The sequence below is a fragment of the Gossypium hirsutum genome, chromosome D08, assembly GCF_007990345.1.
Source record: "Gossypium hirsutum isolate 1008001.06 chromosome D08, Gossypium_hirsutum_v2.1, whole genome shotgun sequence".
Lineage (NCBI taxonomy): Eukaryota > Viridiplantae > Streptophyta > Magnoliopsida > Malvales > Malvaceae > Gossypium > Gossypium hirsutum.
In genome coordinates this window covers 48,158,850-48,178,825 of record NC_053444.1, presented here as the reverse complement: position 1 = coordinate 48,178,825, position 19,976 = coordinate 48,158,850, and the positions used below count along the sequence as shown (strand labels likewise).

At 33.9% G+C, this 19,976-nt stretch overlaps 4 protein-coding genes across 6 annotated transcripts; 2 read left to right on the top strand and 2 right to left on the bottom strand.

The window, feature by feature from the left end:
• The first annotated feature begins 4,951 nt into the window (after positions 1 to 4,951).
• LOC107910371 (3-ketoacyl-CoA synthase 1) lies at positions 4,952 to 6,913 on the top strand. Its single transcript, XM_016838198.2, has one exon. It carries the CDS (start codon positions 5,124 to 5,126, stop codon positions 6,723 to 6,725), a length of 1,602 nt encoding a protein of 533 aa, XP_016693687.1. The 5' UTR covers positions 4,952 to 5,123; the 3' UTR covers positions 6,726 to 6,913.
• Positions 6,914 to 9,408: 2,495 nt separating this feature from the next.
• On the top strand, positions 9,409 to 11,539 carry LOC107910390 (soluble inorganic pyrophosphatase 1). Of its 2 annotated transcripts, XM_016838225.2 has the most exons (9): positions 9,428 to 9,615; positions 9,962 to 10,068; positions 10,168 to 10,196; positions 10,290 to 10,355; positions 10,447 to 10,554; positions 10,635 to 10,700; positions 10,786 to 10,906; positions 11,015 to 11,096; positions 11,243 to 11,539. In XM_016838225.2, exons 2-9 carry the CDS (start codon positions 9,963 to 9,965, stop codon positions 11,283 to 11,285), a joined length of 621 nt encoding a protein of 206 aa, XP_016693714.1. In that variant the 5' UTR covers positions 9,428 to 9,615; position 9,962; the 3' UTR covers positions 11,286 to 11,539. The 2 variants fall into 2 exon arrangements, with proteins under 2 accessions (XP_016693708.1, XP_016693714.1); XM_016838219.2 differs by lacking the exon at positions 11,243 to 11,539 and having other exon boundaries at positions 9,409 to 9,615; positions 11,015 to 11,220.
• On the bottom strand, positions 11,487 to 13,680 carry LOC107910381 (uncharacterized). The gene is made up of 4 exons (XM_016838209.2): positions 12,912 to 13,680; positions 12,615 to 12,819; positions 11,735 to 12,382; positions 11,487 to 11,642 (listed from the first exon to the last, which is right to left on the bottom strand). The coding sequence occupies exons 1-4, from the start codon at positions 13,480 to 13,482 to the stop codon at positions 11,555 to 11,557; spliced, it is 1,512 nt and encodes a 503-aa protein (XP_016693698.1). The 5' UTR covers positions 13,483 to 13,680; the 3' UTR covers positions 11,487 to 11,554.
• Positions 13,681 to 15,180: 1,500 nt separating this feature from the next.
• Positions 15,181 to 19,732, bottom strand: LOC107910410 (NAC domain-containing protein 41). 2 transcript variants are annotated; one of them, XM_016838250.2, is made up of 7 exons: positions 19,372 to 19,732; positions 19,026 to 19,276; positions 18,556 to 18,663; positions 18,100 to 18,468; positions 16,423 to 16,740; positions 16,263 to 16,323; positions 15,181 to 15,380 (listed from the first exon to the last, which is right to left on the bottom strand). In XM_016838250.2, the coding sequence occupies exons 1-7, from the start codon at positions 19,538 to 19,540 to the stop codon at positions 15,343 to 15,345; spliced, it is 1,314 nt and encodes a 437-aa protein (XP_016693739.1). In that variant the 5' UTR covers positions 19,541 to 19,732; the 3' UTR covers positions 15,181 to 15,342. The 2 variants fall into 2 exon arrangements, with proteins under 2 accessions (XP_016693739.1, XP_016693730.1); XM_016838241.2 differs by having other exon boundaries at positions 15,181 to 16,323; positions 19,372 to 19,717.
• Between the last annotated feature and the right edge of the window lie 244 nt (positions 19,733 to 19,976).

Sequence of the window (19,976 nt, the reverse complement as noted above, 5' to 3'; positions counted from 1 at the left end):
AGAAATAAACATGTATTACTGATTCCACCATGGTAGCCGAATTTATTGCATTAGTCACTACATCTAAAGAAGAATGTTTAAGAAACTTGCTTTATGATGTACCTCTATGGCTTAAACCAATTTCACCTATTTCTATCCGTCGTGATGGTTAGGCTACTCTAGGAAAGGCATATAACCAAGTATATAATGAAAAATCTAGACACGTTGCATTAAGACATAGCTATGTCCGACAATTAATCTCTAATGGAGTGATCACTATTAATTATGTGAGGTCAATTGAAAATTTGGCAGATCTTTTAACAAAAAGTCTTACTAGAGAAGTAGTTAACAAGACCTCAAAAGGGATGGGACTCAAGCCCATTAACTAGAGTCACCCCTGATGGAAACTTGACTCAACACTTGGTATAATGTCAAGTCTTGAGTTCAATGAGACAAAGTATATCATTAGTATGTGACTGCTAACACTGTAAATAAATTCATCCTAAGATTAAATTGCTAGGTACCCGTAATGATAAGGGAAGGATAAGTAATGTACTCTTAATGAACCCATAACATAAATATGTCAGAGTGTTATAAATACGGTAATACTCTTGATGGGATCTACCTATGTGACTATGAAGTGTGGTTGCTTCTAGGAGCTTACGGGCTTGGCTCTAACAACATTCATGAAAAGAGGACACAGACACATAGCCATAATAGTGTCCCTAGATAGTATGAATTAACCAATGTTGAAATCACTATGTGAGGCGTGTTCGATTAATCAAATGGAATACCTGATTCAAAGCTTAGTCTACCATGCAATTTTGATTAACTTTAACATGTTTTCACTAAGTGAAGGTTCAATTGTAAGACACCTTCATTTATGATATCAAAATCTAAAATATTTTGAAGATGGGGGATATTGTTGAAACATTTTCAACAATATTTATAGTGTTCCAATAATTATAAATGCAAAGGTGTAATTAATAAAAATTTATATCTTTTAGTTATTGGTCAAGAGTTATATCACTTGATTTTTGACAAAGAACTATAACTATTCAAACAATATTACTTGAATAGTTATGAAATTAGATGAATAATTATGTCTCTTTTAAATATGTTATTTGTAACACCCCACGCCCGACCCGATCATTAAATCCGAATATAGAGCGTCACAAGTCAAGTTCATTGAAATAACTATACCCTTTTTAAAAAACCAACTTTCCAGTTTGGTGGGAACCCGCTTACTAGAGCGGTGTTCCGATAATTGAAAATTTCTAGGGCTAAAAGAGAATTAAAAATAGTATCGTGCTACTTTAAAATATTAAAGACGCAAGTAACAATTTTCCTATCACCATAACAAATACATGTCACACCAAGATAAGAGAAGGCTCACAAATTGGCCGCCGATCTAGCTGGTTCCTTGCTACAACAATATCCAACCTACAACCTAGAAGTAAAAAGAAGAAACTAGGTAAGTTCGTAAGATCATAGTGAGTTCCCAGGAAATAAAATCCCACAATAAGGACCATCAGATATTAAGAGATTAGACTTAAACTAACAAACTAGTACATCATATCTGGCAGATACAACTCTCTATGATTTGAAGTATCCACTAGCAGATACTCCTACAATCAGACTCAACCTATTGGTGGAAACTATCTATTTTTGGAAACTTGCATATGACGACCACAGGCAAAATTGGTCCACATGTATGCCACCTTCGCGAACTACCCTTATGTAACTGTCAGACATAATGTTTACATTTCATGCAATGTGCACTCCTTATTTTACACATATGCGCCATTTTTCCCATATACTCCCTTCATTGTGCTAGCTTCTAATCCTAGTTTTTAAGAACCTTTTTGCATGTATCTTCTTACCGCTCATCAGAGCTATTTCCTAACCATAACCTTTGTACCCCCAACATTTCTCCTTATATTTGAACACACACATGTTCCCCTGTAAGACCAGGTTTTCACCAGTCACAGTTTACACTAGAGTGTCATAACGGAGGTAAAATATAATATATTGTCTTCTTTTCATCATCATACGCAACATCCCTCTGTTGCCTCGTTACACCAATCTGGATACGGAGCTTGTACACCGGGGAAGGAATATTTATACCATGTATATACTAGACTTTTAGGTCTATTTAACCGTTTGTACCCTTAAATACATCTGCTCTTTAAACCTACTCCTTAGACACGAGTATTAGGACCAAAGGTTAAAACCACTTACCTGGCTGTATAGTGATAAAGGTTTAATGACATAACGCAGATAACAGGCTCAAGGTATGAAGAAACTCACCAAAAATCTTTACTCAGGGCTTTATCCACTCTACGGGTTCTTTCCCTTTGGCACTAGGACCTTTTCTCATTTCTTTGGCTAAAAAATCGACATCTTTAAACATCAAAACAACCAAAACTTTATAAAATAACATGAATCTGCAGACATGGAAACAGTTTCTACATAGAAGTTTCCTTCCTATCCAGTAACCAAATGAAAATATAGCTTCTATCTATTTGGTAAAACCTAAAGAAAGGCTTAAGAGATTACCAGCGGACAACTTAGGACGGAAGCTCTTTTAAACTTAATAGACAACACATTCGTTAACGATGAAGAACTTTTCTGGTTTTCTTCGATGAGAATAAAGGTTAGTAGAAAAGATGAAACATAAGTCTTCTCTCTACTACCAGGCTATCATATTTATAGATAACTCACATCCAAATCCTACTTAGAATTAATTCTAACCAGTAATCATTCTCACACACTTCCACTAAATAACCACATCCTACATGGATCCCGGTTGTCCTAATTATTGACATGTTACGTCCACTAGGATACTAGATGACTTAAACATGTCCCACTAACTACCACCCTTACATTAGCAGCAATAGGAAAACATGGGTGGCAAACTTATTAGTGGACAAGTTCGCCTAATAAGGTTCTTGCCACAACAAAGAACTCGTCAATCCGCGAAGTGGAACCCCATAGTATCGGTGTAGTCCAACGCAGTACTTCGCCACGAAGTTACCAACCTTATCATGTCTCAGTCTTGCAACTTAGGCGGTCTTTGCCAGCGTAGTCTCTCAAACAGTACCAACTCTCTAAATGAGGGCGTGACATTATTATTTAAGAAAGGCACCTATTGAAAGATGACTCTATGAAGAGACATGAAAATTCCTATAAATAGGAATGAGATTTCATTTGGAAATTATACCAAAAAGTTCTAAAAATTCTTTCTATCTTTCCTCCATCTTCTGATATTATTAGATTGTTCTATAAAGAATTACTACAAAAATTCTTTATAGAAATTGATTTTCTCGTTAAACATTGCTCAGTGCTTATGGTCTATTTTTGTCAATGCAAAACGTAAATAGTTATCAGGCTTCATTGTATCCTTGAGGTCCATTTGCTTGAAACTCATTTGCATACCAAGTATAGGTGGGGGGAATAGAACCTTAAAGATAGTGGCTTGATACACGCCTTAAAGCCTTGGCCTATTTTCTCTTTTTCTGTTCGAGTTTTTATTCGTGTTCCATTCGTGTGTTCAAGATTTTCCTCACCGAAATTTTGCACTAATATAGATAATTTGACATATAAATTCAAACTAAAAACAAAATTTGATCAAATTTATGCATAATATTAAAAACAAAAATTGTAATCTATGCATAATATAAAGATTAATAATAAAATTTGATCAAAAATTTATAGCCCGTTTTAGTCAATGTTATTTGAAGTGGACCGGTGTGGCCAATTGGACCAGGAACCGACCAAGGTATCGGTCTGAATAAGGGCTTTGAACGGTTGACCTAAGAATTGGTATGGACCAATTGAATAGGACAAAAACTTGATTGAACCAATTTTTTTAATTTTTTTTAAATTTTAATAACCTTTTAGTCGCACTGATGAACTGATATTTAACCAATTTGAGAACCAATCTGATTTAAAATACATTGATTTTAGTATTGAATACATTTTTATTAATAATCCAGTTTTATTTAACTCATAGAAAAATATTATGTTGATCGATATGTAAACAAGTTAATAATAATTAATGCCTTGACGTCAAGAAATTAAAATAAATTATGCATAAAATTATTTAATATTAACATAGCAATTAACATAATTAGATTTACTTGATTCATTAAAATTAAAATAAGAAACTTAAACTAATATTAATGAATGAGGTTTAATCAAAAAGTATTACCAAATTTATAATTCATATATTTTACAAGAAGTGAAACTATAAAAGTTTTCTTGAGGGGTTAAACATCAATATACCTTATTTTTCAAGAGGTCAAATTAAGAAATTCTTTAAGGGGTTAAACATCAATATACCTTCTTTTTAAAGGTATTTTGAGATAATTAAAAAAATTGGGGGCCAAAAACAAATATACCTTATTTAAAATGGCTTTTTGATACATCCTAGTTTAAGATGATGATATATAGAATTTACAGAAATTTATAAAATTTAGAGTCATGATCTCTATCCGTCCCTAAATTTAATTTATATTAATTAAAAATAGACATCAACACAGTTTGAAAAAGATAAATAAAATATAAAAATTATAAGATAATATATTGTATTCATAAGATAATATGAGTAATTTATTTTTTTAAAAAAAATAAAAATAAATCGTTTACTTGTTGTTTGTATATTTAAAAAAAATTAAAGGTTTTGCATTGAAATCTTCATTTTAACCCCATTCCCATATTCAATTTTGGGTCCGTAAATATGAAATTTGGTACAGTCTCGATATTAGTTGTATAAACTGATACATATTATTTAAGTTTCAAATTGGTAAAATGAACAATATGATGCTAAATTTAATTTTAAAATTTTCCAATTACATGTTATCATATAATTCAATGACGATACCCAAAATTTTGTGTCAAATATAAACCCATCAAATAAAATCCTATACTATATATTAGTAGGTGGTCCAGGAAACTATTATTTCCCGGAACTACCCACCATTAATTCCATTCTATCTTTTTCTTTCATTTCTTGTAAGTATATATATATATATATAAGCTCCCCCATTCTTCAAGTTTCAGAGCTAACTTTGTATGGCTTTCTCCCGCTGATCTTTTTTTCATAGCCAGCTAAACCTACTCTTTAATCAACTTCTAGCTATATGGATAGGAAAAGCATAGAGATGGATAAAGAAAGGCTGACGGCGGAAATGGCATTCAAAGACTCCTCCTCCGCCATCATCAAAATCCGTCGAAGATTGCCTGATTTCCTTCAATCCGTTAAGCTTAAGTACGTTAAGTTAGGCTTAGGCTATGGTTATTCATGTAACCACGCCACCCTTCTTATACTACCACTTATGTTCGCCACTTTGGTTCAGTTATCCGGTCTAAAACCTGACCGGGTTTACGATTTATGGACTATTAATCAAGCTTTTCGGCTTCAGAGCATTGATGCCGCTACAAGACTAGCTGCTTCATTAATCCTATTCTTCCTATGTGGTCTCTACTTTTCGAAGCGGTCCAGGCCGGTTTATCTCGTCGATTTCGCCTGTTACAAATCCCAAGATGATCGTAAACTGTCAGTTGACTCGTTCCTCAAGATGACTGAAGAAACCGGAGCTTTCACCGACGACACGCTTCAATTTCAAAGAAAGATAGCAACCCGGTCCGGTTTAGGCGATGAGACGTATGTTCCAAGAGGTATAACATCTAGACCGCCGAACCTGTGCATGGAAGAGGCTCGGTCTGAAACCGAAGCTGTTATGTTTGGAGCACTGGACTCCCTTTTTGAGAAAACCGGTGTTAGGCCAAAGGATATTGACATCCTCATCGTGAATTCCTGTTTATTTAACCCCACACCATCTCTCTCAGCCATGGTAATCAACCATTACAAGCTACGTACAGATATCAAGAGCTACAATCTGGGTGGAATGGGGTGCAGTGCAGGGCTTATATCCGTGGAGCTAGCTAAAAACCTCCTTCGAGCCAATCCTAACACGTATGCCGTGGTGGTGAGTACCGAAAACATTACCCAAAATTGGTATTTCGGGAACGACCGCTCCATGTTGCTATGCAATTGCATATTCCGCATGGGTGGAGCCGCTGTGCTTTTGTCGAACAAGCCACGGGACAAGGCTCGTTCCAAGTACCAACTCCTTCACTTGGTTCGGACCCATAAAGGTGCCGACGATAAACATTACAACTGCGTTTACCAAAGAGAAGATGACAAAGGAATTGTTGGGGTTTCATTGGGTCGGGAACTGATGGCGGTGGCTGGGGATGCATTGAAAACCAATATTACTACTCTAGGTTCCCTGGTTTTGCCATTCACAGAGCAGTTGAAGTTCTTTGTTAGTCTTGTTCGAAAGAAGGTTTTGAAAGCCAGGGTTAAGCCTTACATACCTGATTTTAAGCTAGCAGTCGAGCATTTTTGTATCCATGCAGGTGGAAGGGCGGTTTTGGATGAAATACAGAAGAATTTGGAGCTAACAGATTGGCATATGGAGCCATCAAGGATGACTCTACATAGATTTGGAAACACCTCGAGCAGCTCACTGTGGTATGAGTTTGCATACACGGAGGCCAAGGGTCGGATCTCGGGTGGTGACCGAGTGTGGCAGATTGCATTCGGGTCGGGGTTCAAGTGTAACAGCGCAGTTTGGAGAGCTCTTAGATCTACTCCGATGAGTGAGTCAAGGTGTAACCCATGGAAGGATGAAATGGACAAGTACCCGGTCAAGCTTGATATCTCCATCTCCAAGTAGTATATAAGAAGTGACCCAAGGTTTAAGATGTTAGGTTCCTTCTTTACTCTTTTTTCTTGTAAGAAAAATCGAATCTTATTATCGGCTTGCAACAAGCTGTAATAACGTTGGATTTGCTAAAATGATTCTCTTAAGTTTTTGTTTGATTGCAATTATCGGAATAACTAGACATATTGTTTTGGAGACTATATTTCATAGTATTTTGTCTTGTAAATCATTTTAACGAAGAAAATGATAGTTCTATGATAACCTAAACCTAACTTACATAAGAAGAGACCAAAATGATAATGATATAATTTATTTAGAATGACAAGTGTGAGCAAAGCAGGTGTACATTATGTTACCGTCCTTATAAAATGAATGATAGATTTCGCTTGGTGATATGCAGATTTGACACACATCTATTCAGTTTGGTTGGAGGTTGAGGAATTCCATTTTAGTGTAATAACATGCTATCCATTAGGCTAATTTCCCAAGCAACCCCCAAAATGTGCAATGCGCCCATAGCAGTAAAACTCGATCTCATTAGAAAAAAAAATTCAAGTTAATTAATTTAATCTATTCAAGTTATTCATTTTTAAGAATCAGTTTTTCTAGTTAGATTTTATAATTCAAGTAAAAATATGGTGTAAATATGTCTTAGATCCTTGTCAATTTTGAAACTGAGCAAATTAGTATTTTTTAAAAATTTCAAAATAACTTTAAAAATTTTAACTAATATTTTTTCAACTTTCTATAAAAAATTCAAAAAATTAAAATTTATATAAAAATGTTGAAATTTTAAAATTTTAAAAAATTCAAAATGATAAATTTGAGTCCTTAAACAAGCAAATTACCAAATCAAATTTATCATACTAAATTATCTTACTTTCGATTATTTTGTTTTGAAAAAGTTTTCAAATATATATTATCTCAAATTTATGTCCTCTAGTTTGGAAGTCAAATCGTCAACAAGATTTTAATTTATTGTGTTTAATTTTTTAGTTTAACTTGAATAAATTTATTTGATTTGACTTCAATTTTCCTCTCACTCTACTCGATTAAAAAAATGAAATCGAGTTAAGATAATAAAATAACTCAACTTGCTTGATATTTTTTCACTCGAATCCATTCAGTTGAATACTTACCCCTAAATATCATCATTTTAGTACATACTAATATACAAAGCAACTATTTTTTCTGAAGTTATAATAGTTCCAATACAACCAATTATTACAAATATTAAACTTAATAACAAAATTTGGAGAATTCACGTATTTACACAAAGTGTAACTCAAATTCAAAATCCAAGATTTCATTACAAAACAAGTATTATTAAGTTATTATTATGTGTATATATTTGATGCACTATCCGTTTTGTAATTCTATAAGTTATGAATGAAACAAAACTTGAAAGGCTAAATATAAATAAAATAACTCCATTGTTGTGTTTATCTTATTCGCTAGTAATGTGCAACATCATTGCATTAAATATAAATATTATAATATTAAATCTAAGAAACACACGTATGGGAAGACAGTTAAATGTGTATTTAAGGTTTGATAAATCCATAAACGACCATGATGTTAGATGTGCAAAACATAATGGAAAGGTGGTTTTATTTTCAGTTGCTCCCCATTGGTAAAGTTTCTTTTATATAACAGGGATAGACAGCTACAGTGAGTTTCCTGCTTGAAGTACTTAGGAATTGATCTTTAGCTGCTCAAACTTTTTTTTTTTAAGTCTAACTCGTTTCTTTTAAGACTTACACAAAAAAGGTAAAGCAGATGTCAAAAGAAAAACAAAATTAAAGGCTTAAGTTTCCCAAAACCAACTTAGCTATCCAAGAAATAAAGTGGAGGTAATCTTGGATTCGTCTTCAACAATCATTAGTTTTTTGAATTGTAAAACGAACATAAAAAATACAAAAAAGAAAAACCTGAACGATCTCTTTCTCCTACTCTTGATAAATGTATATATATAGGGATTAAATTAATTGTTTTTAAATTCTTGAATTTTTAAAAAAAAATCATGATGAAAAGCATGAATCATATTCAACTTTGAGAATTTAGAATTCAGAATTGAATTTGAATTTGACGTTGAAAAAAAAATGCAAAACACATAAAGATGCATCTTTCATAATTATTTTTCAAATCAATGGATTGGTCGGATGTTTTTTTTAGTACTAAAATTGAAATTCCTTTAGTATAATAAATTCATGTTTTTATAGCTTTTAGATATTGGATCACTCATGCATTTCATCTCTAAAATTTAGATGAGAAATAAAATACAAATCCAGCACAAGTAAAAAGGTTCCAAAAATGGAAAATTATTGTGTTTCACATGAGAAATCAGTTCAAGTGCAGTAAAAGGATGATCCCAGTTAAGGTTTTTATGGATCAAAACGGCCCAACATTGTCTCAGGTGCTTTCCATAAAAGATCTTCAGTAAATCACTGCAAGAAAAATAGAACATCGGCACTTCACCCTGCATTTATACCACAAATTAAGGGTTCAACCATCAATGTCTTGAAAGGGTTAAAATAGCCTTTTATTTCTAAAATACTAGTATTTAGAACTGGCAAATTTTTTTAACAAAAAAAAAACCCGTATATTTACTGGTTATAGCCTAGTCAGAGAGAAAAATAAATAAATAAAACACAAGGTAGTGGAAAGTGCGGAGGAGTGGGCAAAGCTTTAAACCCGACCTGCTTTTTCTCAGCAATAGACACCAGGCACTGCCTTAAAGCATTCACCAACCTCTTTTCTCTCTTCTTCTTCCACGTCTTTTCAACCCCCCTTCCTATAAATATTTACCTCTACATCAATTAAAGCTTTAGGATCGGTGCGTCATATTATCTTCATTTACTTTATTTTTCTGTGTCTACACTCATTATATCCCAGAACTAAGGTACTTTCTTTTGTCTCGCTTTCTGCTTTTTATTGTTCCGAGTATAGTATATAGATCAGATCATGAACAAAGCTTTGGACTTTGGTTTAGCTTGGCATAGATGTAAAGCATTAAAAGTAACCACGCTTTTACATTTTAGTTTTACCATGTGGAGAAAATAGTTGCTTTTTTTGCTGATCTTTGTGTTGTATTTTATTGATGGAGCAACCTTCATACATATCAAAGGTACTGTAAAGTTTTATAATATACTCATAAGCATAAACCCCTGTTTTATGCAACATGGTGGACTGAATTTGATTGAATGTTGATGCATTTTATTCTATTCTGGAAAAAATAAAATAAAAAGGATGAGTGAATCGACTGAAGCTCCACGCCCCCGTCTAAATGAGAGGATCCTATCGGCTATGTCAAAGAGATCGGTAGCTGCACATCCATGGCATGATCTTGAGATTGGTACCACCTATCCAATCACTGAATAATCAGATTCCACGTTTTTAAGCTTATATTAATCAAACTGGAGAACTTACATATTGCAATATATGTTGTGTGCAGGATCTGAAGCTCCAACCGTTTTCAATTGTGTAAGCCTTTATTGACTGGACATGGAAATGGCGAAGTTTCCATGCATGCACTACTAATTGTTCGGTTGTTGGATTCCTTGTTCAACTGTACAGGTTGTGGAGATATCAAAAGGCAGTAAGGTGAAATATGAACTTGACAAAAAGACCGGAATGATTAAGGTACCTTTAGACATGTTGGTGAGGCATATACCTCGCAGGATAAGGCAAGGCTTTTCCCTTTCTTGTATTGATGAGTTTAAATGAATCCCAGGTTGATCGGATTTTGTATTCCTCAGTAGTCTATCCTCACAATTATGGTTTCATCCCTCGCACGCTATGCGAAGACAATGATCCCATGGATTGTTTGGTTATCATGCAGGTGAACCACCTTATCTCATTTTCTTCTCTCCATCTCTACCTTATATGTTGATGGACTATTTATGTCATATGTTGGAATAGGAGCCAGTTCTTCCTGGATGTTTTCTGCGAGCCAGAGCCCTTGGACTGATGCCCATGATTGACCAGGTATTTCAATGAAGTTCAAAGAAGCTAACCTTTTCAGACTTCTTCCCTCGAGTTTGTCATTAACTACTTCATTGTTGTCACTCAGGGGGAGAAAGATGATAAGATCATTGCAGTTTGTGCAGATGATCCAGAATACAAACATTTCACCGATATCAAAGATCTTCCCCCTCATCGCCTTACCGAGATCCGCCGTTTCTTTGAAGATTGTATCCTTTTCCAACTTAAACCATACAACAGTTTTGTTTGCTTAATGAAACAACATTACATCTTACTTCCCAATGTCAGGAAATACTGATTTCCTAACCATTTCACAGACAAGAAAAATGAGAACAAGGAGGTTGCAGTCAATGATATTTTACCTGTAAACACAGCTATTGAAGCCATCCAGTATTCAATGTATGCCTCTTCCTTAAAAGAATGCCATCATAGAAGGGAATTCCTAAGTCTAAATCTGATGGACAGTCCCCTTGCTCTACAATTATTAGTCAGTGTTGTTCTTTTTGGTTCTATATCTGATTAAGGGTTTCATGTTGCTATGGCAGGGACCTTTACAACGAGTACATTATACAAACACTGAAGCAATAGGCTCAAAAACGGCTATTTTCCATTCATTCATGGAGGGAAACTGCATCATACTAAATAAAAGCATCTTATCGACCGCGGTTGAATGAGAATGATAGCCCCATTGATTACATTTCTTTTTGTAGTTTCAAATGATTGTTATCATCATCATTATAATTATTTTCATTGCTCATTGGATTAAAATCTCTTGTGAAAAGAAGTGATAAAAAAGAATGTATAAGTTTTTACTAGAACTAGTAAAATATCAAATTCTCTTACACATTTGCTGCTTACTACGACTCTTCCTTGGAATTCGAAGGAGTTTTCAACCCATATTTGGAGAAGGCCCCTGTTAGCTGTGCCTTTTCCTTAATCTTTAACCTGCACAAAAATGATAAAAACAACTTTTAATTTCAAAGCATATTAGGGAAAGAACACTTTATCGATGCGTTATTAATGATGCAGAGAAGTACCTCTTCGCAGATCCTGGAATATCGAGCTTTTGAACCTTTTGCTCTTTCGTAACTTTTTGTTGGTTTTGTTTAGCAACTACCTTTTTCTTATTATTAGACCCAAATCTTTCTAGCTTTTGACCTTTTTGTTCTTTTGGAACTCTTTGCTGTTTCCCTCTTGCAAGTAGCTTTTGCTCAAGAGCCCTAATTCGTTCCAGCGGAGTTAAGGCGATCAAATCAGCAGCTGCACGCTTAAACCTCGGTTCCATGATATCAGCAGTACTTGCCTCTGCTTCACTAATAGCATTAAGATTGTTTCTACCTTCTCCTACTTCTACTTCATCAAACTCATCATCTTGGTCATCAAATTCATCAGATACAAGCTCATCATCCAGATCATCAAATTCATCAGATACAAGTTCATCATCATGGTCGTCAACTTCATCAGATACACTTTCCAATGATAAATCTGAGGAAGAGTTCTTCATATCGAAATTAGCATTCGGACCATCTACGAAGTGAGAAATTGCCACTTCATCTGTGATTGATCCATTGTCCCACAATTCTTCATGAGCAGGACTGTGCGAAAGTGAATTTATCATCTCACATTTTATTTGCTTCTGAATCCTACCAAAGGTGAGATTATGTCCAGAGAAAATTTGCACAAACCTACAGAAAGAAAGACACTAGTTCAGTTCTTAATCTACAAACAATAATGATATGCCACCTGAACCAAGATGCAGTATTGCATAAGAAAACTTATTGGATGTTATATTGCGGGTGATTTTGCCAGTTCTTAATCTTATTGCATGAATATCATATAATGCGGTAGCTTCTCTTACACAAAATTATAAATTGACAACTATTAAAGTTTGCAATACAATCTCGTAGCACACCATACCTAATTGCATCCACCTCATGCTTAAATTCAACGAAGGCAAAACCTTTGCAAACAGGGTCTTTAGTCTTCTTATTCCCAGAAACAGCTGGAGATATATTAATTATCCCAGAAACCCCATCGAAAGCAGCTTTCAAATCCCTGTGAATATTCTTTTTCTTAGGAAGATTGCCCACTCTCACACGAATTCCACTTGGAACACTTTCAGCTATTGCAAAATAAACAAAAAAATCCATAAAAATCAGAGTGAAATGAGAACCCCTTTCAACAAATTTGCTAATAAAGTAGGAAAGGCCCAACCTTTCTTGTTTTGCTGATCACCTTTCTTGGAACCAGGCTTGACAGGATTGTTTTTAAGGTTGTTGACATTAACCGTTTGTGCTTGTCTGCTTTGCTCTATTTCTTCAAGCAGTTTTTCTTCAATAGAAGTATCGTACACTTTCCCTTCACCGAACCCTCGGGGCTTGTTCTCGAGCCACTTCTTCATTTTACCAAGCGGAAGAAACATGGCCTCATCGCCGTCCTCATCGTCTTCGTCGAATTCATCATCAAAATCAATGAATTCGTCGCCGTCGTTGTCCTCGTCAGAACCATCCATTTCGAAGAGGGTAGTGCCACCGCCGCCTTTTCTTCCTTTGTTAAAAGCAGAAGCCCGCAATCTATTGGAATCTATATTAGGGAAAACAGAAAGAGAAGGGAAATGGGCTGATTGGGAAAGTAGAAGCAAAGAAGAAGAGAGAAAGATAGTGGCTGTGTTCTTCGGGATATGAGCGTGGTAGCTTCTGCTGCTGCTGCCGCCATTGGCAAAGTGAAGAGGAGTAAAGAGAAACGTCGAACTAGAAAATGAAGACATTCCCATCGTCTTCATCATCTTCCAGAGTTCCACTTTATCTATCTACTTGTATTCCTCGAATCCAATATATCCCTCTCTTAGAGAGCTTACATGGATATTATCTTCTTACTGGACTTCTTTTTCTTTTCCGAAATCATCTTTAACTGGACTTGAATATTTCGGTAAAAAGAAATTTCCAGTCCCTCCTAATTTTGATATTCAGCAAATTGGTCTCTCTAAACAATTTAATCCCGTCAATTTTGAAAGTGGGTAAATAAGGATAATTAACTACACCAATAATGTTTTCCATCAATTTTACATAAATTTGACTGGTACAATAACAAATTTAACTCTCATAATTTATATTTTCTATCAATTTGGTCATAATTTAACAAATTTAGCCTACAATATTTTTGTAAATGTTGAGGCTAAATTTGTTGAACATTTTAGAACCAAGACCAAATTAATAACATATGTAAACATCGAAGGCTAAATTTTTTATTATACTAATCAAAATTATACACAATTGACGAAAAAATTAATGTCGTGATTAATTATCCTTAATTGCTCACTTTTAAAATTAACAATGATTAAATCACTCTAATTTTTTTGAGAGGGACTGTAGAGGTCTTTTTACCAATATTTGTAGGTAAACTATCTCAAGTTGTCTCCCTATCAGTAAGTTTACACTTTGGTCAACTTTAAAGAGTTAAAAAAATTACTAAATTATTTGAAAGTTTTCATTTAAATTACTACATTGTTAAGGTTTTTTTTTCCTGAAGTCTAATTCACAAGTTTCAAACAATAATTTGACGATCAATATGCTAACTAGTAGAATAACATGCTTCGAATGCAAGTCAATTTGGTAGTTGATATCAAAGATTGGAAGAGAAGAAAGCTAATTAGATGTTAGTCCATAAATTCGTGACATTCAAAACTATTTTATGAAAGAATTAAATTGTAGAAGAGAAGTGTAGAATGAGAGCTTTCTATTAGTGATAGCTTTTTCGGTAATTTAAATGAAAAATTTTAAATATTTTAATAACTATTTTATAGCTTTTTAAAATTAAGTAACTAAAATATAAATGTAATAATTATTGTTTAACTGTAGGTTATCCAATATTTTTTTATCAGCCTAAATTAGCCCCAAACCATAGCTTTTAAGATTGGCTAAAATGTTTTTTTTCTAGAAGTTATTAAACAATTAATTTTCTTTTCTTTTACCCAAAAAGTAAACTACATCAGGTGTAATTTGATGGGTCAGATTTTATGTTTTTATTTTTCTTGATGAAAATGTTATTGGTTTAGATAAATTTTTAATTAAATTAATTCTTTTAAAGAACAAATAAATTAAGATAAAATTGATAACTCATAAGAAAAAAGAATTGGAATATAATTTAGGAGCAAATTACTAATAAAACCATTATTACTTTATATGATTTTTAATAGATTAAATTGTAATTATTTATTAAAATATTTTGATATATTAGATAATTATATTTTAATACAAAATTAAATATTTTAATTACATATTTGTCACAAATAAATTAAATTATTATGTATAGGCACAAAAATGACATTCTCATTTGTAGTAAATATTGCATTGGGTAATAAATAAGAAAAAAAATGTACCCTACGATGACAATTTAATAAATAAAAATTCTGTCGATCAAATAACAAAATCTTTCCTTTCAGTGTAATAAATTAAACAGAATAATATAACATACCTAATGCCCATACGGAAATGACCTCTTGAATTCAATCTTCAAATATGACAAAGTTCTGAATCATTGGTTATAAAGGTATATTTGTGGTACAAACAAAGTTCATTTTCACTCTTAATTCTAAATATACAACAAGAAAAGTTGCATGACTAGGAAAATAGTCCCTCAAAAAACTTCATGCAGCAAGTTGAGATGGAAGAACCAAATCTTCTCCTTACACAGATTAGAGAGTGAAGTCAGCAGGAAAAAGAGTCAAGTTAGAGCACCGCACTTACATCATGAGCTTACTTACTTCTCACTTTGGAATTACATGCATAACATAGGGCAACAAATATAAATTGTGAAGATATTATATATGGATTCATCATTAAGACTCTGGGTCCTCAAACTCAAAAAGAACTAGTTCATGAAGTAGGTAGCCCTATCAGCTATACAAGGAAAAGGAAGGTGATACATGCTTCATCTGTGGGAATCAGATAAGGGATTTGTCATGTTAAAATATTATCTAATACCTAAGCTCGGCTTCAATATTCAATTTAGTACCTGAATTTTCTTTTGTCTTCATTTAATACTAGAGTTTGGCTTCAATATTCAATTTAGTTACCTAGACCAAACCACCCAATGAATGTTTGACGCGTCTATAGGTAATTAATTTGGATACACAAAACAAGCTCAAGTACCAAATTGAACATTAAAGCCAAAATTAGGTACTTAGTTGGGACTCAAGTATCAAATTGGAAAAACTCAAATATCAAAGTGAACGTTGAAGCAAAACTCAAGTACCAAATTGGGACAAAAACACCTAAGTATAAAATTGAACATTGAAGCCAAATTCAGCTACCAAATAGTACATTAACCCTAAAATATATGACTAGCACCAAGTGGTACTGAAATTAAATCATAAATGACAGAAATAAACAATACTACACCTAAAAGTGCATTGACAAAATAAACTGGGGATTAACTAGATTTATGGTTGAATGAAGGCTTATATCTGCACATGAAGAAAGCTTTTTTTATCACAGTCAGATAACTCATTCAAATGCATCTGCAGTCTCATATGTCTGTAGCTATGTTCAGCTGTTTTCCTCTTACCGTTAGATTCCATAATAATAGGAAGATTAACAGCAGTGGCATGTTGTTTTACATCTATAGCCTGCAAAAGGGATCAAGCTGGATAGCTAAAAGCAAATGACATAAACCTGAGCATTTCATTTTGACATCATCTTTCTTTAATGCAGGTTGATTCCCTTACCTTGTCTTGGGAGGCTATTTTTCTGCAAAACTTTCCCCGTTTATTGATTCTTTTTGCATCATCTTCTTGCTCTCCTAATTTTTGATAGTAAGGGTTGTGGAATCTTGTAGCACGAACAATACTGTGCGGATCAACAATTGACTCGACATCAGGGATATCCATTTCCCTGGATTCATTATTGAGAGATACCATCCTGTCCCTCCCATGGGGATCTTGCTTTACAGAACTTGAAGTCACATTTGGTGCATTAACCATTGCCAATGGTTGGTGTTTCTTTGAATCACCATGTGCATCAAGCATCATTGAATTGCTCACCGCCTGCTCATACAATTGACATAAATGAAGCAACAGGCAACTAATTAAGCATCCCAGAACACAACTTACAAAGCAATTTAGAGGAAGATTGGAATGGTAAACGATTAATGGATGAGAAAAGTAAAAAGGATAGAAACTATATATATTTTTTATCAGTAGGCTTGGTAGGAAAGATGATAAATAAAAAGAAAACTTAATTCTGTTTCCATCTATTGATTGGCAAGTTGAAAACTGAGAGAAAGAAATAAAGATTATAAAAAAATTCTTAATGTTGTGAACAAGCACGCTTGACTTACATTGATGTTGTAATAGGCAGGCTTGGCTTATATCTCTCTCATTTTCTCTCTTATTATTCCTTAATGCTGTAAATAAGTACACTTGATTTATATATCTCTCATTTTTTTTTCTCCTCTTGTTATTTAAATTTAGAATTATTTGTTTTTATTTATTGTGATGAAAAATAACAAATTTTCCTAATTTTTTTATCATCATTTTTCTTGCCTACAAAACAAGCTCAAAATTATTTTCGTTCTACATTTCCATTCTCTCCTTCTCATGCTCGCACTGTTCCACATAAACAAACACCCTAAAAAAGCCAAAACTGCAGCAAAACCTTTTGCAGGACCCTAAAACATAGGTTAATCCGCAAATTAATACATAACAGGAGAATTGTAAGAATTTGAACTGTAAATCATTCTCACCCCACCATGTTTTTATGTAGGAAGGCAAAGAGAAATGATTCCCTTTCTCTTCATTTCTTTTCCAATCCTTTCACTCAGTCCTTTGGTACATTTGGTTGAGAGAAAAGGTGAAAAAATGGAAGAGTACGATGAAAAAGAGGAGGGAAGACAAATGTTTGGTAAAAAATAAAATGAGAAGAAAAAAATAGAAAATATCACTTTTCATCTTAATGGAATGAAAAGATGAAAGAAGATGAACAAGCGTTAACTACACAATTTTTTTTTTTAAAATGCTATTTTTCTTTCTTCTCATTTTTCATTTCTACCAAGTAATGAATAAAAAGAAAATCACTTTTCTTTCCATTTAATCATGTTTTCTACAAATGAAAAGAAAAAATATATTTTCTTTCTATTTTCTTTCCATCTTATCAAGCAAGAGCTTTAGTTCCATCAATAATAGAGCGAGACTGTAGTAATTCACATTCAAGTGCTAGCACAGTAGAAGTTTATTTTCAAAACGGGAATGCATTTTCATCGTTAGTTAAGCTGGTCAATCAAGCTTTTCTTTTTAAAACATCAATAAACACCAGACCAGCATAACAACGAGATGCACTGCCCATCTTGCTTGCATAAGATGGTACTCTAAGTATTATAATACAAAATTTTATTTCAATTATTTTACCATTGGTTGGCATTCTTCCTTTTCAATGGCTCCGCATAGTACCCCAGCTTCACAGCGTGATCTTTTCCTAGAGGGCTCTCCAGGGCAGGTCGCACTCGCATCAACTAAGGCCAAATTGCAGCAGTCGTTTCCAAGATTAAGTTCATCAGGATTGAATTCATCATCATCCACTAAATATCCAATCCATGACTCATCATCATTCTCTTCCTTAGACAGGTGTGGAAGCCCATCACAGTTAGTGGTAACGTCCTGCAAATGAGTGAATTCCAAGCAAGAGGGCTGCTGCTGCTCATCCACCTCCAACTCATGCTCTCTGTCTCGTTCTTTCAATGTGTCAAGCATCTCGTCAGGATTAAACATGGTTGAGTACTGAATCATACAGAAACAAGAATGGTTATGAATACTTTTATCAGTCCAAAGAAATGACTTGAGAAAACTTTGCATAAGGCATCTTACATCAGGAATCTCCTCGTCTGCAACCAGACTTGGCTGACAACTTTCACTACTTGAAGCATTGGCTGTTTCATCTTCTTTTTTCTTCAATTTACAGAGAAAAATGCCCTCCTGCATGGGTGGAAGGCCAAAACAATTTCAGCCTTAAACACTGAATTTCAGAAATATACATAACAAATGTGTTCTTTTTTTTTCTTTTTTTTTGCAAATCCTCAGGATTATCAATCAAACATATACTCTAAAGACTTAAGGTTTTCCTCCAATGTAAATAAATTAAGAGCAGTGATCAAGTTGTTAAATTTATCAAGTTTGCACTTCAATTGGACCACCTTACTTTCTGCCAAATTTCCGAAGCAATTTTAACTAATTAACACTTAAACAACAATCACGATCCTATAGCCTTATTTTCCTCCATTAAACACACAGAAAGATGATGGAAGTCTAGAAATAAAATACGCAGAAAAGAAACATACTCTGTTATCAACAAGAGTAGAGGTGAAAGTATACTCGTGGATGACCCAAGGTGTCCACTTTGCATTAGGGGTACGACCCTCATAAAAAACCAAAGATTTCTTGGCAGCAAACCCTTTTTTCCCCTTTACCTTCCGAGGCTTTCCCGTCACTTTCCAGAACCCTTTATCCGTTGTCCTCTTCACCCGTTTGTTGTCTCCTCGCCGGGAAAAGAAATACCACACTTGATCAGCTGATTGTATTTTAGACCAACCTTCGATCAAAAAAAAAAAAAAGAATCCCCCCAGGGTTATGATTAACACAGTAGTAGAATTTTTTTCAAGTAAAAAAAAAAACTATAGTTCTTACCGGGTAGTTCCCAAGGATCTTTGTTGAAAAGAGAATCGACCTCTTTTATAGCTTGGACGAGAGAATCACGGTCGAGGATTTTGTTCCATAGGTAATGGTCCACGAGTTCTTTGTCAGTTGGGTGGAATCTGTATCCCACTATGTGGCTGTTACCATCGATGCTACTCATGTCATTAAATAATAGAGGGAGGGGATCAAGAGGCAGCAGAGAGGGCCGGCGATTGAGAGAAACGAGAAGGGAAAGTGAAGGTTAAAGCTGGTTCAGAATTTTTTTTTCTTTCAGAATAATAATAACATGATCAATAAACAGACAACGGTAGTAGGTTCTTATTTTACTGTGACTCCCTTGCCAGAGAAGTTTTAGGGAAAAAGGACAAAGATTCAATGATGGGTCCCGCATTGGTGCGACGCTGGCATGTTTGATCATTCATCATTGGATCCAACGCATTGGATATCAACGTTCCAAGTTTCTAATTTGATCCCACTATTTTGTAATCTTTTAAACAAAATGCTTCTCTTTGACGCTGTATATAAGTTAAAATAGTGATTTAATTGGGGGATAAAATACTAAAATTATATGTTAATTTTAATTTAATGTGTAATTT

Coding starts and splice junctions, on each gene's coding strand:
- LOC107910381 (XM_016838209.2), bottom strand. CDS start 13,482: ATGATGAAGACGATGGGAATGTCTTCATTTTCTAGTTCGACGTTTCTC. Junction 12,820..12,911: donor TGATCAGCAAAACAAGAAAG/GTTGGGCCTTTC, acceptor ATTTTGCAATAG/CTGAAAGTGTTCCAAGTGGA. Junction 12,383..12,614: donor CATGAGGTGGATGCAATTAG/GTATGGTGTGCT, acceptor TTCTTTCTGTAG/GTTTGTGCAAATTTTCTCTG.
- LOC107910390 (XM_016838219.2), top strand. CDS start 9,963: ATGAGTGAATCGACTGAAGCTCCACGCCCCCGTCTAAATGAGAGGATC. Junction 10,356..10,446: donor AAAAGACCGGAATGATTAAG/GTACCTTTAGAC, acceptor AATGAATCCCAG/GTTGATCGGATTTTGTATTC. Junction 10,555..10,634: donor ATTGTTTGGTTATCATGCAG/GTGAACCACCTT, acceptor ATGTTGGAATAG/GAGCCAGTTCTTCCTGGATG.
- LOC107910371 (XM_016838198.2), top strand. CDS start 5,124: ATGGATAGGAAAAGCATAGAGATGGATAAAGAAAGGCTGACGGCGGAA.
- LOC107910410 (XM_016838241.2), bottom strand. CDS start 19,540: ATGAGTAGCATCGATGGTAACAGCCACATAGTGGGATACAGATTCCAC. Junction 19,277..19,371: donor AGATCCTTGGGAACTACCCG/GTAAGAACTATA, acceptor TTTTGATCGAAG/GTTGGTCTAAAATACAATCA. Junction 18,664..19,025: donor CTACTCTTGTTGATAACAGA/GTATGTTTCTTT, acceptor CCACCCATGCAG/GAGGGCATTTTTCTCTGTAA.